The sequence below is a fragment of the Homalodisca vitripennis genome, chromosome 5 (assembly GCF_021130785.1).
Source record: "Homalodisca vitripennis isolate AUS2020 chromosome 5, UT_GWSS_2.1, whole genome shotgun sequence".
Lineage (NCBI taxonomy): Eukaryota > Metazoa > Arthropoda > Insecta > Hemiptera > Cicadellidae > Homalodisca > Homalodisca vitripennis.
The window spans coordinates 38,068,516-38,085,529 of NC_060211.1; the positions used below are offsets into that span (position 1 = coordinate 38,068,516).

The 17,014-nt window shown below is 31.7% G+C and overlaps 1 protein-coding gene across 3 annotated transcripts in view; it reads right to left on the minus strand.

Moving 5' to 3' along the window:
* Window positions 1-17,014, minus strand: part of LOC124362015 (integral membrane protein GPR155) — an 83,172-nt gene that overhangs the window by 52,689 nt on the left and 13,469 nt on the right. For 2 of the 3 annotated variants that reach the window (XR_006922411.1, XM_046816155.1), the window contains exon 2: window positions 3,158-3,240. Coding sequence is in view for 2 of the 3 variants with exons in the window: in XM_046816155.1 (XP_046672111.1) it covers window positions 3,158-3,234 (77 nt within the window). In the remaining variant the exon portion in view is untranslated. The remainder of the gene's footprint in view (window positions 1-3,157; window positions 3,241-17,014) is intronic. The other variant, XM_046816156.1, reaches the window with a different exon arrangement.

Below are 17,014 nucleotides of genomic sequence, written 5' to 3' on the forward strand. Positions count from 1 at the left end.
GTCTCATTTTAAAGATATAATTAATAAACATTCAAACTCTATAGTTTTTTAAAATATTTTTATAGCTTATTCAGAAAAAAATTCTATCTCATTTTTTCCTTTGAATATTCAAAAAATATACTCTTCACAAAAAAAAACAAAAGTTTTGTGTCAATATTAATTAATCTCTCATATTACCAGAATGAACAGTAGAGCCGTAAAAGTAGGTTTAACATTGTTCTTGTGTAAAAACCTTTTTCACTACAGCCAGCCATTAAGCTGCCCGATGAACATCAAAATTATACATTTTGAACAAAAACTTTACCCCATCTATGATGGTTATTTATTCAGCATCTTTAGTTTGTTGACCAGTACTAAAGTGATATCAGACTGTGATTTTCCCCATGATCATTTTATTTTTCCTTTTACTATCTACATTACCTTTTCATAGCTTTAAAAAATACAATATTCTATTTTTACTAACATTGATGATGGAATACGCTTAATCCACATAATCACATAGGCTATACTTTGTGTAACTAGTATAAATCAAAGTCTATACATTGTACTTTTCTTTGACATTTGTCATTATAAAAATGTTTTTGTCAACACGGAAAATAAAAATTTTAACAATTTTGAACAATGAAATAACCTAATATATGAAATATATGTTCATGTGGAGATTGTTTTTGATAATGGTTTACTCTATAATAGAATTTAATTTTTATAGTTGTAGACAAATTTGTTTAAAACATAAATGACCGACTACAAAAAATTCACGTTATTCAAATAGAAGAGTGGTGTATTTTACATGAGTACTAGAAAACAATGACTCGTAGGAATTTCCTTACTCCTAAAGTTGTTAAGCTAATGAGCTCCAGAGATAAAATTTCAAACCACAGAGATAAGGATCAACTAATGAAGGTGATTATTTTATGATTTGTGGAAGTAAAATTCTGTTGTGAAATTAGAACACTTACTTACATACTTCCATATAATACATACCATTTCAAGTTGTTCTATTTTAACTTTTTTGAAGAAAATGAAACATTATTTGTGATTTATTTATTCAGATGTTATATAAATATCTAAAACATTGTTATAACAGACAGCTAGTAACTCTCCAGATGCAGGCAAAATCATATAAACAATCATTATAGTTGTTTTTATTTATGTGGTTATCTGTATCAATGACTGATATATTACCACATATTAATCAGTAATGATTAGACTGTTTCCTTTTTCCTGTATCTTTCACTATACATTAACTAAACTGTACTTCAAAATTTATTTCATTACAAATTCTGGCACCTATTGATAGTAAATAAATAAATAATACTTATGTAATTTATTCACTTCTAAAACAAACATATGTGAATATATTTTTCTCTCACCATAGAACATTTTTTTGTTTAAAAAAAGCAAAACTTTTTTTCTTAGCTCTTTAGCTTTCTCAAAATAACTTAAGTCCCACCACATCTAGTATATTTTACTATTTTACAGTACTAGTTTTAATATTATTAATATTTTATTTCTTTAACCCTTTGAGTGCCAAGTGCTTTTGATGAGGTAAGGCTGTCAGAGCTAAGCATTTTTAACAGGTCAACTCTCTCAGTGCCAACACTCTTTTGGTATTTGTATAGTGTTCCGCTAAATAATTTATAACTTTTATAGTAGGCTATAACTTTTAATATTTATTTGAATGATATTAAACCTGTTAACATTTTTAAATATACAAAATTACAAAAAAATACTTACTTTTTAAATTTTTAATTAGAAATATTATTATTTTATGATTTAAATGTATTTGTATGCATCATTTTTCTTGTTCCTTACACACATAGGAACAAAATAACAAGTTTCAAAAAAGTAACTATCTGTATAACTTGGTATTGAATTTTTTATTTGGTATTTGTGTAGTATTCTATGAAATAATTCACAACTTTAAAAAAAACACACACAAAAGAATAATTTGTATTTTATTTTGTAGGGAGAAAACTAAGCTACAACTTTTATATTTATTTAAATAATGAAATCTGCTGAACTTTTAAATAAAAAATATTAAAAAGTCTAAATTTTACATTTTTATACAGTACATACACATTGTAACTTTATGATCTTAATACATTTATATGAACCATTTGTATTGTTTCCTGTGTAAATAAAAACAAGTATAACTTACCAAATTTAAAATATTAAGTATCTTTGATACTTTGTTCTGATTTTTCTCATATATTGTGTAAACTGTTGAAAATTCCACTCGTACACAAGTTATCTCTCATATTTGGCAAACAGTTTTTACCAGGTGTATCAAATCAAGACAAATAACCTATTTTTTTATTTATTATATATAAAATGAAAGTAGGTACAATGCCACGTTTCAACATTTAGTACACACTAATAAATAATAATAAATATTTGAAATGCCGACCTAGTTGGCCCTCAGAAATTTCCAAAAATACCAACAGGCCAATCTGATTGGCTCTTGGCACTCAAAGTGTTAATATTTAATATCAATACCTATCATTTATCTTTAGAATTAAATCTATAGACCATATAGTAAAAAAGAAAAAATAATGGAGTGAAATTCAATGTTAAAAATCGTTGTCACATGAACACTGGTAACTTGTAAATATCTCATCAGACTTGGGAACCCATCTGGAAAACTATCCTGCTAGTTTGAAGGAAGACAAGTTAAATGAACATGCTAAATTTTACCATCATATCTTGTTTTAAATGTAGAACAATCTTTCATCATTTTAATGCAAAACTTTAGTATGGTATTTTATGTACGTTCAGCAGTGAATTATAAACAATTTATAGAAAGCCATTAGAGCCATTTATTTTTGGTTATTTTACCTAAAAACTCCAGTTTAAAACATGTAAAATATATTTGACAGTTCATCAAGTTATTCTTAAAATACACCAATATTCCCATATTGATATGGGAAGACATGTTAGAAAAACCCACTTTTGCCATTTTCTAAAACAAACGCCTCCACTGAGAATGAAAATTCAATGCTTTTTATTACCATATTAATTTTTTTATATGGGAGAAAATACACAGATTTTACTTAATTAGTAGGATTTATATGACACAAACAATATTTCATTAAAAATATAAAATTATTCTAGAAACAGAGTCACACTTATCAAGAACAAATAGGTGGTCACTCACCCACATATGATAACAGCAAAGCACTGGATGAGGGCAGGGTAAAGGTTATCCAGGGTTACTACCAGGCTGGCATCCATCTGTAACTACAACAGCTCACGTTAGTTACACAGCTGACGCTGTCTGTGTTGGTGCTCGCTGTACAATCACATGATGTGGTATCTTGGCTGCAATCATCGCTTGCTGTGTTTGCTTGGCAATAAAAGTACCGACATATTTGTTAGTGAACAAATAATTAATTGTTCAAATTACCATTAGAAATTGGATTCATCACGCTAATATTAATTTTTTAATGAACGTAACCCAAACAACGCCATATTTTAACTGTCATACTTTTCAGGTTCATATTTTACTCTCATACCAAATGCACTAAAAAAGGTTTATATATTTTGGTTGTTTCAAGATGACACATACTTTAGCTATATAAGATTTGTAAATATTTAATAACTGATGTTATTATATTGATAAGTTTAATTAATTTTATATCAATATACTGTGAATTCTGTTTACATTTTAAAATAAAACCTTTTTGAAATGAATTAATTCTTTTTTTTAATTAATTAAATAAAATATATTTTTAATTACAAAATGTGTGCCTACAAATAATGTAGATTATTACTTTAACTAAGTAAATATTTCTGTAATTCACTATTTTAAAGCTCTCTTAATTACTGTAATTTATTATAAAATGTTAATGGTATGATTAAGCAACAAAAGTTTAAGTATTAGAGTTTTTCTTATAACTACAACATTTTTAGTGATTAATCAGTACATCTTACTGGTTTATTTTCGAATAGTAAAAGATTTTTCAACTCTTAAAAACAAATAATTATGTAATGTAATGCAGAATAAATACATTTTGAAAATATATAAATAATCATACAATTTTAATTATAACAATTAATATTAATCTTATTTCTATATAAATTAATTAATAAAATATTACAATAAAGCATTTCTCCTGTCATTTTTAAAATTCTTGTACAGAAAAAAATCACATTGTGATAAAATGCTCACTTACAAAACATCGTTATTGCACTAGAAGTGCAAATTTAGTGTTTGTATATCTTTGCTTCAATATGAAGCAGAATGTCAATAAATTATTGAAAAACAACAGTGTTATAAAATAACCTGTATATTTTCTTCTTACTGCCAAATACGCTTTTGTAGAGAAAGGGATGTGGAACCTCGTTAAATGCATGGCCATGCTTGTGGCAGAATACTCGTATAATAGGTTCGGCCACCAAATAAAGGCTCTAGGCTGCTACAGCAGCTAACCTTGCAGCTGATCAAGGAGAGAAAGTTTTTGATACTGGTGAAGTGAGAAAGCTATCAGCTGACCTGGTATATATCCAGCTGACAGCCTTGGACATGATACAGTCTGACATTAATAGTTAGTTGTTCACTTGAAATTCTATAAAAAACTGTACTAATTATTTTTCCATTTTAAAGCATACTAAGGCAGTGCCATCCACGTTACGCCTGTACATATGCAATTATTTTAAGAGAATAATATAATTAATTGCTTATATTAATATTAATATAATCTATTGATCACAAACCAATTGATCCTTATTTTAACTCTTTTACAACAATGGCTAATTTCCGGACTGTTTTACAAGCCACCAAACTTTTCAATAATAATGGTAAAAAACCTTAATTATTTTTTACGTTAAACATATAAGTATAATAAAAGTAGTTGTGCTTCACAATTTTGCACAAAATAATATTTCTATATTTTTTCCAATGTTTTACGTGTAATCAAAAAAATTAATTTACCTAGAAAATTAAGCAATCATGTAACCGATGGGGTACACCATATTCTGGGGTATTTCTATAAGTACGGGCTTATATTTTTCAAATCACCAAGACAGGCAAACAATGAAAACACTCATAGAAAAAAGTTTGACAACATGTACCCCATTAGACGACACACTTGACACAAGCGCTGATGGCTTAAACCCTAGGGCTCCATTTCCTTGTTTCAAAATTGTTCCAAAAACTCATCCTGGAATTATATTTTATCACTTAAAACTCCATTCCAATTTTTCTTGAAATCCGTGCAATTACAAAATGTATTTATGTAGAAAGATTTTTGTTCTTAAAGCTCCACACCCTTTGGTTCCATTGGCCCCAACAATGACCTTAACCTTGTCATTCTGTTATAGAACATCCATACCAAATCTATTAATTAATGAGAAATCCCTTAAAAGCAAAATCCTATTACTGATATATTGAAGGATGAAATACAAAAATTCAGTTTTAGCTTTGGTTGTAACATTTGGTTTTAAGAACATTATTGAGAATTTTTTTGTAAGAAATGTTCCCTGGGCAGAATCCGCAGGGAATAGCAACCTTCACCCATCGACCATCTTCAAGACCCAACTTTAAAATTTAAAAAAATAGTCACTTCAGCAAAGTTGTCCACTGTGCAAGTAAGTCAATTATAGCTGCTCATGGCTTATTCTGAATGCCTAACAATGTAAATATAAATTGTAAGATTGATTTTACATATTGTTTCCATACGTGGGTACCTTATCAAAAGGCTCTATTTTCAGTAGAGTGATTCCTCAAATGTTTATCCTGTACAAAATGGCAGCCGTTTAAATATTCAATATTGATCTTATTTTAACAGCTGCCATTTTTTATTAATACAGCTAATATACATATTTAATATGCATATTGAGCTAAGCAAGATTTCCATAACAACCCTCATGGGCAGTTCTCCAATGTGGGCATGTTATGGCTATTGCATAAAAACATAGATAATATAGCTGTATAACATTGTGCAAAGTTGTAGATTTTATCTGCTATGGTTCAAAAATATTAAGGTGTTTCCATAATACACCTTTTATACACCCTGAATGTCTTTTGATGGATTATGGTGGTTTTGGATTTTACGGATCATGACAGGAGAGATGCAAGAGCACTCTAGAAAATTCTAGTCCTCTCCCAGATGTTGAAACAAGATTGGGCGTTGTCTCGGAGCTTAAAGCTTTACAATCAGCTTTGAAACTGGGAAATAAACCCCCAATGTTTGCAGTCCCCTTGGATAAAAAAAGAGTGTCTTGAAGCCTTTTATGAAAGTAATTTTGAACAATTCTTGAAAAGAAACCAAATAAAAGACAGACCAGCTACGGGGCACTTGTCTGACTCCAAGCACGTGGGTGTTTGCTCGGTAACAGGTGACATTGTATTTGGGTCTGCTGCGTCAGGAGAATTAGATACACCAGTTCAAGAACCATGCCACCAAGAGACTTCTTTTTTATGGAAGAGCCATTGAAGAAAACCAGAGAGAAGTTTACTCAGAGAAGACGTCTTTTCATAAATTCAAGATGGGGACACGTCAAAAAATCTAACTGTGCTGCACCAAAATGTTGATTAGGATTGGCAATAAGATTGATAGATTCAATCATCTTCTGCATTCTTTATCACCAGACATTGTTGTGATTACTGAACATGGACAAAGCGACAACCTAATCACTAACACCAGATTACTTGGCTATAGTTTGATTTCTGCCTTCGGGAGAAGAAATCGGCAAAAGGGGGGTGTCGCAATATATAAAAAATGTACCCTAGAAAACGAAACTGCTAATTTAAACGTGGAATGTAAAAGTCTACCATTGATATGTGAGGTAGCAGGAGTATCCATCAAGTTGAGTGGCAAAGAATTTCTGTACATTCTAGGAGTATATCGCCCTCCTATAAAACGCCAAGAAACTATCGTTCGAGCACTTGAGCTCCTGTCAGATATACTGGGCTCATTTCCATCTTCAGACAAGGGCAAGGTACTTCTAATGGGTGACATCAATATCGACAACTTGCAGCCATTGCCTGAAAGAACCCTTTTCAACGACCTTATGGCTTCACACAGCCTGACGAGGCTTCAACTCCCAGCAACTAGGATTACTGCATCTTCACAAACATCTATCGATGCCGTATGTACAAACGTCAGTACAAATCTTATTAAGGGTTGATATAATGCATACAGCGATCTCAGACCATACGTGTCAGCTTTGTCACCCTCACTTTCCCAGCAAGACAACGAATAACAGAATCTTCTCTTCGTCGTCACCTCAATGCAGAAAATTTGCACAACCTAAAACAAAATCTTGCAGCTGAGAACTGGATTGGAGTTTTTGGTTCAGACAATGCAGATGGCGCATATGAGTCTCTAATTCACACTCTAACTTTTAATCTAGATATATACTGCCCCCTGAAGAAGTCTAGACAAAACCGCAACTACAAAAATATCTGCACGCTACGACGAAGAAGCAAAGCTATTGAAGGAGGAATTTTTGGAGGCTCAAAGGAAGTACATCCTGAATAACTCAGACAATGATAAACAGACTGCTGTTCGACTAAAAAAAGCCTACGACTTAAAACTTAGGTCTCTTAGAAAAGAAAATAGCGCATCTGTCATTAGCCGATCTATGAATAAAAGCAAAGCTGTTTGGCAAATAATCAATGGTGAGAGGAAATCGTCCAAAGAGTCTTCTGTAAATGCCATAAACCTTGAAGTAAATGGAAGAGTGGTAGATAATGCTACAGACGTAGCTAATCACTTCAACAGATACTTTACAACAATAGCAGATGAAACAATTAGAGTAAATAATAGCAGCCCTTCTTATAACCAAGCTGAAACTACTCACGCAAATCCCTGTGGAACAAACTATACATATCCTGAAACCCGTATCAATTGAAGAGCTTGCAATTACAATAGATTCATTGAAGCCTAAATCCTTCAACGGGAGTGGATGGAGTCTCAGCTAAAATACTGAAAGCAGCCAAACATGAACTTCTACCACCCTTGCTTCATGTCATCCAGCTGTCGTTTGGCCCAGGGTGTGTTTCCACAAAAACTAAAAACCGCCAGAGTTTTTCCTCTTCTCAAAAAAGGCAGTAAACATGAAATAGGGAATTACAGGCCCATCTCATTAATCCCCACTATCTCTAAGATCCTCGAGAGGATTGTTCTATCTAGAATCCTTGAACACCTAAATATCAACAATCTTCTCACTGATAGACAACATGGTTTTGTAAAGGGTTAGGTCCACTCTCACAGCCTTGGTGGATTTGTTTGAATTTATTGTAGATGGCATAGATAAATGGAGACAGTGTTGTGGGCATTTTTGTTGACATGAGCAAGGCCTTTGATTGTTTAAGCCATGATATGATTGTGACAAAATTACACCATCTTTGGTATCCGAGATACGGCACTGTGTTGGTTTCGATCTTATCTTTCTAATAGAAACCAAGTGGTTGAAATAGCTCAATCCATCAAAGGCATCAGATCCACATCCAGATCAGACTCTCGGCCCATGGTGAGGGGGGTTCCTCAGGGCTCGGTCTTGGGCCCACTCTTGTTTTGTGCTGTCCACCAATGACCTGCCTGCAGTGACGGAGCCTTATTGTAGGGCCATCATGTACGCGGACGACACCGTCCTACTCACTTCTCAGAAGTCTGTTGAAAGCCTCGAAATAAACGCGTACATTGGCCTGAATTTGGCGGTGGACTACTGTGCAAGGCATGATCTTGTGTTCAATGCTTCCAAGACCAAGCAGGTTACCTTTGGCACCAAGAGGGATGAAGTCTCAAACCTTCCCGACATCGATGCTGTCACTTCAATTAAACATCTTGGATTACACTTGGATGGAGATCTTAAGTGGAATGAGCACATAGATGTTCTCTTGTCAAAGGCTATCCACAGCTGTCTTCGCCATTAAAAGAACATTATCTGTCAGCACAGAGGAGGCAGCTTTAACAGCCTACCATGCCCTTTTTTGAGAGCCTCATGTACTATGGAGTTTCGGTATGGGGTGGAACCTCTGCACATAACTTACAACGAGTTCTAATTTTACAGAAGAAGAGCCATCCGAACCATAAAAGGAATGAAAAATACAAGATAGTTGCCGGCCAGTCTGTTTAAACATCTGAAGTTGTTAACCGTTTGTAAATATATATATCTTCCAGTCTACAACACTAGCTTGTCTCCTGGGAATAAATAAGCGACATCAGGATGTTCACACACACTGCACCAGACATGGAACTGACTTCAACCTGCCGGTCCATCGCTTGAAGCTCTTTGAATCAAAACCTTCTTACGCAGGTGCAAAAAATTCTACAATGCCTTACCCGCATCCTTGAAGGTCTTGGAGCTGAAAGTTTTTAGGAGGAAATTAAAATCTTGGCTGGCAGATAGACCCTTCTACAGTGTCAATGAATTTTTAACCTGGAGAGAGTGACCATGGCAATTGGCAAGCAATAGACTCTTTTCTATTTATAATGTAGACTACATGACGCCTGTTTTCTATCTTGATGATAGTAAATAAAGATTTTCTGTTTCTGTTCTGTTTCTGTTTCTGTTTGTTTCTATCTTGATTTCGAATAATAAGAGGATTTCTATGAAATTAACAACTACTGTACAACATTTTAATTTCATATGCACTCCTTTTTTGATACAGTGATGTTTGGCTCACTGTTTTGATACAACCATCACTATAAAAATGAACAATTCAAAATTTAATAAACAAACCAAAGTAATAGTTGTGCAGCTCCTAGCTCATTTTTAGCTCTTGTAAAAAGTAACATATGGGCAAAAAATATTTTCGTTCGTTTTAAAAACATAAAAACTTTTGAACAAATCTTCAAAATTAATTATTTGAAGTTACAAAACTACATGCCTAGTGATTTCCACTTGTTGCAGGTCTCTGTCTTTATACCATTACTATTAATACAATTATAATTCCATTGTTACAAAAATTTGCTAGGCAACATAAATATATAATTTTATTAATTGAAGAGCAAACATTGATGACAAAAGTTGACTTATAACGATCTAGAATAAAACTTCAACTTGAAACGAGGATATCTTTCTTCGGTGTTGTGAGTTTGTCTTGTTATCAGTAGACATTGCAGAATTATCAAGCCATTCTGTACCATGCCTAAGGTTTAGTCAGATTTCCAGTTAGACAGTGGCCACCAAAGGATTTTTGTAGCACTTAATAATTTTTATATGTGTGTTCTGGTTTTTTCAGGTATTTGTCTCACGTGCATACTGGGTCTCCTACTGTAACCCTACCTCCAGCCCATATTACCATCTTGTGTGTTTTGAGTGTGTGAATGTGTGTGTGCATGTGTGTGTGTGTGCGTATGTGTGCCAATGAATGCTTGCACCACACATAGACTTCTTACACTACATCTTCTCTCCATACAAAACACTACTCAGGTAGCTAACTATGTCTCAGTTTCAAGTAGTTTAAGTTATTCATAGATGTTTGTAAGGTGTTTTAATTACATGTATTATAGCTAGACAGTTATTTATACAATAGCTTAACACGTTGAATGCAGCAGATGTTTTATGGTGCAGAAACTGAGATGTCTTCGGTCTCAGTATAGACGAGCAATGAAGGTTTTTAAGTACATATATTACACTAGGCAAGGATTGTACAATTTTTTGAGTGTGTTCAAACCTTGTTTATCAATTTTATTCATTTTTTTGTTATATTAATTTGTTGAAACAAATGGATTTGTGCAAAAGGGTAGTAAGAAAACAGCAGGCTTGTGTAACAGACATGATGAGATATAAATTGAGATTGAATTGAGCTTCTAAAATCAGAAGCCTTGATATTGTGAATGAACTGCATATAATACTCTGCTTGCTACACCAACACATTTTGCTCTTATTCCAAATGAATGTATACATCTTAAATAAAAAAATAATTATTAATATACGATTAACAATGACCCACCAGCAAGTGCGGTGTTTGTGTTGACAACAGACTAATGATGTTGACTGATTCAGTAGTGATTTACAAATCACCCACTAATAGTTTACAAAATTTATATTTTCAGTGGAAATCTGCTATTTCTGTGATCCGTAATCTTGTTTGAATGTTTTATTCATCAATAATAAAAGTCAAGATTATTATTTGTTAAATTAAGTATATACTTAATAACTGAATATTTTCTTACACAAAACGTACAGCATTACATTTCTAATAAGTTTTATGTGATGGTGGAAGAGATTAAAGGAAATGTCTCTATATTATTAATATTTTAAGTTTTGAAGTATAATATTGATGCTTTATTTACAGATATGACTTAGCACAAAGCTGGCCTGGTGCATCATCATTCACTACACTCATTTTCCAGGAAGGTAATTAAATTTTTTTTAATGAAAGAAATTTTCAATTTTTCAAAACCTAGGCTTCAGAATGGCTCAGTGTGTAAGATAAGTTTTAAGATAATTTTTTATTTATACTTTGTATTGTCATTTATGTCTTTATAAATGCTGAATGAAGTTCACAGGATACAGACACAGTAATGCAGACAACTTGTGAACTCATGAATGTTTGTCATGAAACTAAAATCATCAGTTTATTAATCTTTACATATTTTGATTTATTGCAGTCAAAGCTCTGATAACGATCTCATTGTATCTAAAGATCTTCCTTGACATTTCACCAGCATACTCCTCGAGTCCTTGTGGTATCTGGATATCCAGAACTGTGTGTTTTCTTCTTAAACCTAGACCTTGATTCTTCCAGCCAACCACCTTTCATATTCAGAGTTCTCTGTGGTTCTCAAAATGTAATTACCATACTAGAGTCCTAGAGTTATCTAATTGTACAGAAATTCAGTAATGTACCTAAACAGGTCTGTATTGAACTTCTAGGTATTGTTACCTTTTCTATTGGCATACCATATCTCAGTTATACTGTGTTCGCTTCTGATCACTGCAGCCTCTCAAATCTTTGTGATTTTGGTATCGTAAATCCTCTGAAATATTTTTTACTTCTAGGTCTCAGAATCTTTAATTCTACTTCCCTCTGCAGTTCCCCCTTAACAGTTCATTTGTATTTACTAAGTACGATTATCTGACCACTATGACTTGTCTGGTTCTAACGCCATCACTCTTCTAACGTTTCACTCTTCATGCTTGAAGCTCTAGCTTGGAATTGCTTAAAATTTCTAAAAATTGTCACTTTTGGTCTAATGCTGTGAAATGGTCAAAGATAAAGATTTTGCACAAATATAATAGATAGCTATCTTAAAACTATTTTTTTGTTTGAGACTTGCCAACAAACTTATCCAAGCCATCTGTAGAACAGAGTGACGTAATTAAGGGGGGATACAACACCCTCCCCTCCATCGAAAAGGCCTAAAAATGTAAAGGAATTTCAACTTGTTGAGATATAGCAGTAAAATGTTTTACTTTAAATTAGGCATATATCTAATATATTTAAATTTAGAGTTATTCAGATTTATTCGACAGATGCGGTGTGCTCTTCAATCAGATTCATCCCCTCCCCCTCCAAAAAAGCCAAGTCCTAGTTATGCCACTGATCTGTTATCTTTGCAGAAAGTTTAGTTTGATTCAGTAAGGAATTATAGCAATTATTGTGTTAACTACTGATTCTACAATGATACTGTATACTCCTAATAACTTTTTTTTCATCTATTTTTTTTATTATTTTTTCCCATGGGGTGGCCTACTGCCATGCACTTAAGCCTCAAATACCTAATACCTTTGCAGCCTACCTTGAAATTTTGCTAGGTATCAAAATACAGGTGAGAAAACAGTTTTTTTTTCTCTACTAAACTGCTAACAATAAAATAATCTTGAGAGGGATTAAAAAAGCAATTATAGTTAGCTGGAGTTGATCCGCAAAGCGGACAGGGATTTCTCTTGGATGTTAATTACATACACTAGAAGATTATAAACTAGATTTCATGTTACTGAGTAGAAAAAAGTTGGAAACAAAATCATGTGTATTAAACTCCTTTATTTTTATCTATCTATCTATACGGATTTAACTAAAAGATTTTATACTTAGGGACATTTCAGGTTACAACAATTGTAATTTTGTGGAAATATTCATATATGAATAATTAAGACTCATTCATTGCCAAATACTAAAATCTTTACATTAAAAATCTCTTTTAAAACAATTCTTTAAAAGTGTTTTTAATAAATCTTTATAATATAATATGTCTAACATTGTAATACTTTTGATGCCATATATTTTAATTTATATTATAAGAATATGGGCCAATGTGTAATAAATATGTAGGTTTATAAAATGTGTTTATAACATCTGTTTTTTTAACTGGAGAATTTTACCCTACTTTAAGCCGTAATGTTAGCTTAAAAAATATTTAAATTCATTTTTATCGTTATGGTTTATTTTAACCATAAAATGTTAATTTTTTATGTTTTAAGAAATATTTTTTTAAAGGTAAGCATAAGATCCTTACCTATAAAAATGTTGTATGTTTGTAGAATTTTGCTTGATAGTATAGTAAAATTCACACTATTCAAATCAAATCAAATCAAAATAATCTTTATTCATCAGATATATACACTAAGTATACAATTGAATAGTGTCCAAAGACTCGCAGTCTGTACATCTTAAAACTACTAATACAAGTACATCTAAATCTACGAGGAGGTGGAAAAGAACTCCTCCAGAGAATACAATGCCTTGTTTATCAAAAAACATTTAACTGTGTTTTTGAATATTCTCAGATTAGTTAAATTTTTTATACTAGTGGGTAGATGTTTAAAATACAATTAAATTGTTTAAATGTATTATATAAAAATGTAGACTATTATAGTGCAAAATAAATTAAACAATAGTGATATCATTAATGTTTAGATGGTGTTCTTATGGCTTTTCTAGTAAATGTATGTTTCAGTTCCTAACTTATCCGATAAGATTTTATTTTTTATTTTTATTTTGTTACAAAACATGTGCTTACTAATAAAACCAAAATTTAAAAACAACTACAACGATTTTATTAAATGTTTTATTTGCTGTCAATCAGATTACTGATAAAAACTGGACCTTCGGAAAATTCTTATTCTAGTTATAAAAAAGTTGTCGGTAAAAGTTTAAAAATGATTTTTACAGTCTTTCTTTTTATTTCAATTTTATGTAAACTTAATAATAGAAGGATATCAATGAATCTAACCTTTATTTAACTCTATGAATTCTTTTCCATTTATAGAACAGTCTTAATCAGTTGATTAATACACAGTGACTTGTTTAAAGCAAACAAAGTAAAGTAGAACTTAATAGGCTGCTGAGATTGACTTAGAAATGAGATTGGGTGTTAAACCCACACAGTGCCCCAGATAAAACCTTGAATTTGCATTATTAACTTGAATTGCTTAAATGAATCAGCTGAATCCATAATCAGCTGTTTCATTTTAAAATGTATGTTTCTTTTGTAAACATCAACAGTGTTTCTTTAGAATCAATAAAATGTGTAATGCTTCATATAAGAGCAATCTTATCATTGTATTTATTCAACACAGTGCTAAATTTTAATCCTGGTATTGAGTGTAAATGTATTAAGTTAAATAATAAATTGTGTGAAGAACTATGGGATTGTATGGAGAAATAAAATTTGACTGCATATATACCATAAAAATCTATTGTTTGGGGAAATTACATGAGTGCTTATTTATAAAACAAAGGTTTCACTTCTGTTGTAAGGTCTTCAGCAAATTCAATTTCTTTTTTTAGTGAAAAAATTAAGAGGTTAAAGAACTAAATTTTAAAAAAATTTCATAGTCCAGGAGTGAAGAACTAAATTGCACTGTTTAAGCAAATAACCGTTTTTTTTTTTAATTGACAATGAAATTTCCCCTAAGACAGAAATCATTCATTAGCTGTACTGTTAGTTTTAGGAGGGTCGAAATAGGAGTATATCAATATGGTTGACAAATATCAAATGAACAATTTTACTCAGATTATATTTTCTCGTAGAATCAATTGTCCCCAAGACATAGATAAATTGTAAATTAGCATCAGCTAACCACATACTGTACAGAGCCTTATAGTGGTCTATATAATTGTCTGACTGTGATATAAGTATTATTTATGTGTCTGATAATCAGTTTTAAGTGTGTCAATGCAGGAAAAATATAATCGAGTTTTCTACACATAACGTAGCTGTGGTAGGAAGGGTTGTTCAATTGAATTTTGAGTTTAGCTCCAGTTCACCTTCCTTTTATTGCAGTGTCTGGTATCTGACGCTGTCTGACTTGACTCCTGAAATCTGGAGTCATGTTCGTCTGAAGAGATCCAAAGAAAGTCGACGACAAAGAAGCTCAAACCGAAACATTTACATCGTTTCAACACCAGAGACACCTATAAATAGGTGAAATGGTAGTCTCATCAGGTACACAATTGAATTCAATTGAATCAAACCTTCCTACCATAGCTACATTATGTGTAGAAAACTCGGTTGCTCCACCGTGGTTAGAGATTGTGTCTATCACATCGTAGTGCACTAAATTGTGTAACTGATGAGAAAGAGAGACTACTACTTCACCTATTTATAGGTGTCTCTGATGTCTAAACGATGTAAATGTTTTGTTTTGTGCTTCTTCTTCATCGATTTTCTTTAGATCTCTTCAGACGAACATAACTCCAGATTCCAAGGAGTCAAGTCTGAGACAGTGTCAGATACCAGACACTGTGTAGATGTAGCTACACAAAAATGTAGTGTAGCTGAAGAAAAATTTCCGTATTAAATTCAAGAAAAACCAGTGTAAATTGGCTCTCGGCTCCAAGACTTATTACAAAGTTGTCATGAGCTTTTATACAAAGTCCGAATACTGAAAATGATTTGGATGTACTTGAAAACATACTGAGATTGTCCTTGAAGTAGGTTTGGATGTTTTTACATTATATAACCTCATTCTTAATGTAATAGCTTCATTTAACACAGTGAGCACATGTGTCAAAATAATACAAAATGTGCGTCAAAATAATAACAAAATGTATTATATAATTGAGCACTTAAATAAATACTGCAAAGAAAATGTCTACAAACATTTTAGTTCAAAAATTTTAAAAACATCATTTACATATTAGGTTAAAATTTAAATTAAAACGATTTGAATATATTATATATTCTAGAACCGTGTGATGTATAAGGTAGAAATTAAAAATATGATATCAAACATTTGTGATTGTATAAATCTATTAAAACAGACTCTATTTAACTTTAAACATCAACCCTTAGATATAGGATTGCTGGTGTATTCCTGTTGTTTCGACTATGAAAGTTGTAAAATGGATTGGTGAAGTCAGCATATTCACAAACCCCCATTCAGCTGGCTGGATAGCGATGTTGAATAATTGATTAGAAACACAACCCCAATCTGTTCACACTCTGCTTCTGGATATGTTATGTTTCTTCTTTCTTTATTTTATGATTTTGATTTTTGTCAGCAAAAAATGTGCTCTTGTTGATATAAAAATGTATAGTTCTGCTGTCATAAGAATATTAAACACAAACATGAATTGTAAATATGTAATGTTTTTGCAATATGTCTTACAATTCCAATCAAAGCTGTGAACAATGTGCAAAATGACAACTATGAAGCATATATGAGAAAAACTAGAAGGCATTGTAGAATCCTTACATAATAACAACGTAACATTACATTACATAATCCTTATATTAAAAGTAACACAATGCTGTTTAGCAAATTTCAAATCTAGAAGGTGAGAAACCCCAAATTATCTGGCTTTGGCAAACTGAATAACATGAAAAATTAAATGTGCAAACTAACATATACGAGTTTTCAATTCTTTCCAGTAGGGCTCACATTTTGATGGGTTACTATATTTAGTACAAAATCCATTAAACAACTGCTTCAAAATAAAATTTAAGAATGTAAACTAATTTATGGTCAATACTTTACCAGAAAACCAAATAATTTTTGAAACGTTCGGAAAAGGCTGCAAGAATTCAGGACTGGATACTTTTTGGAAAACATTCATATATTCATAGTGATTTCTTTAACTAGCAAATTTCATCAAATTAAAAGCATTCAT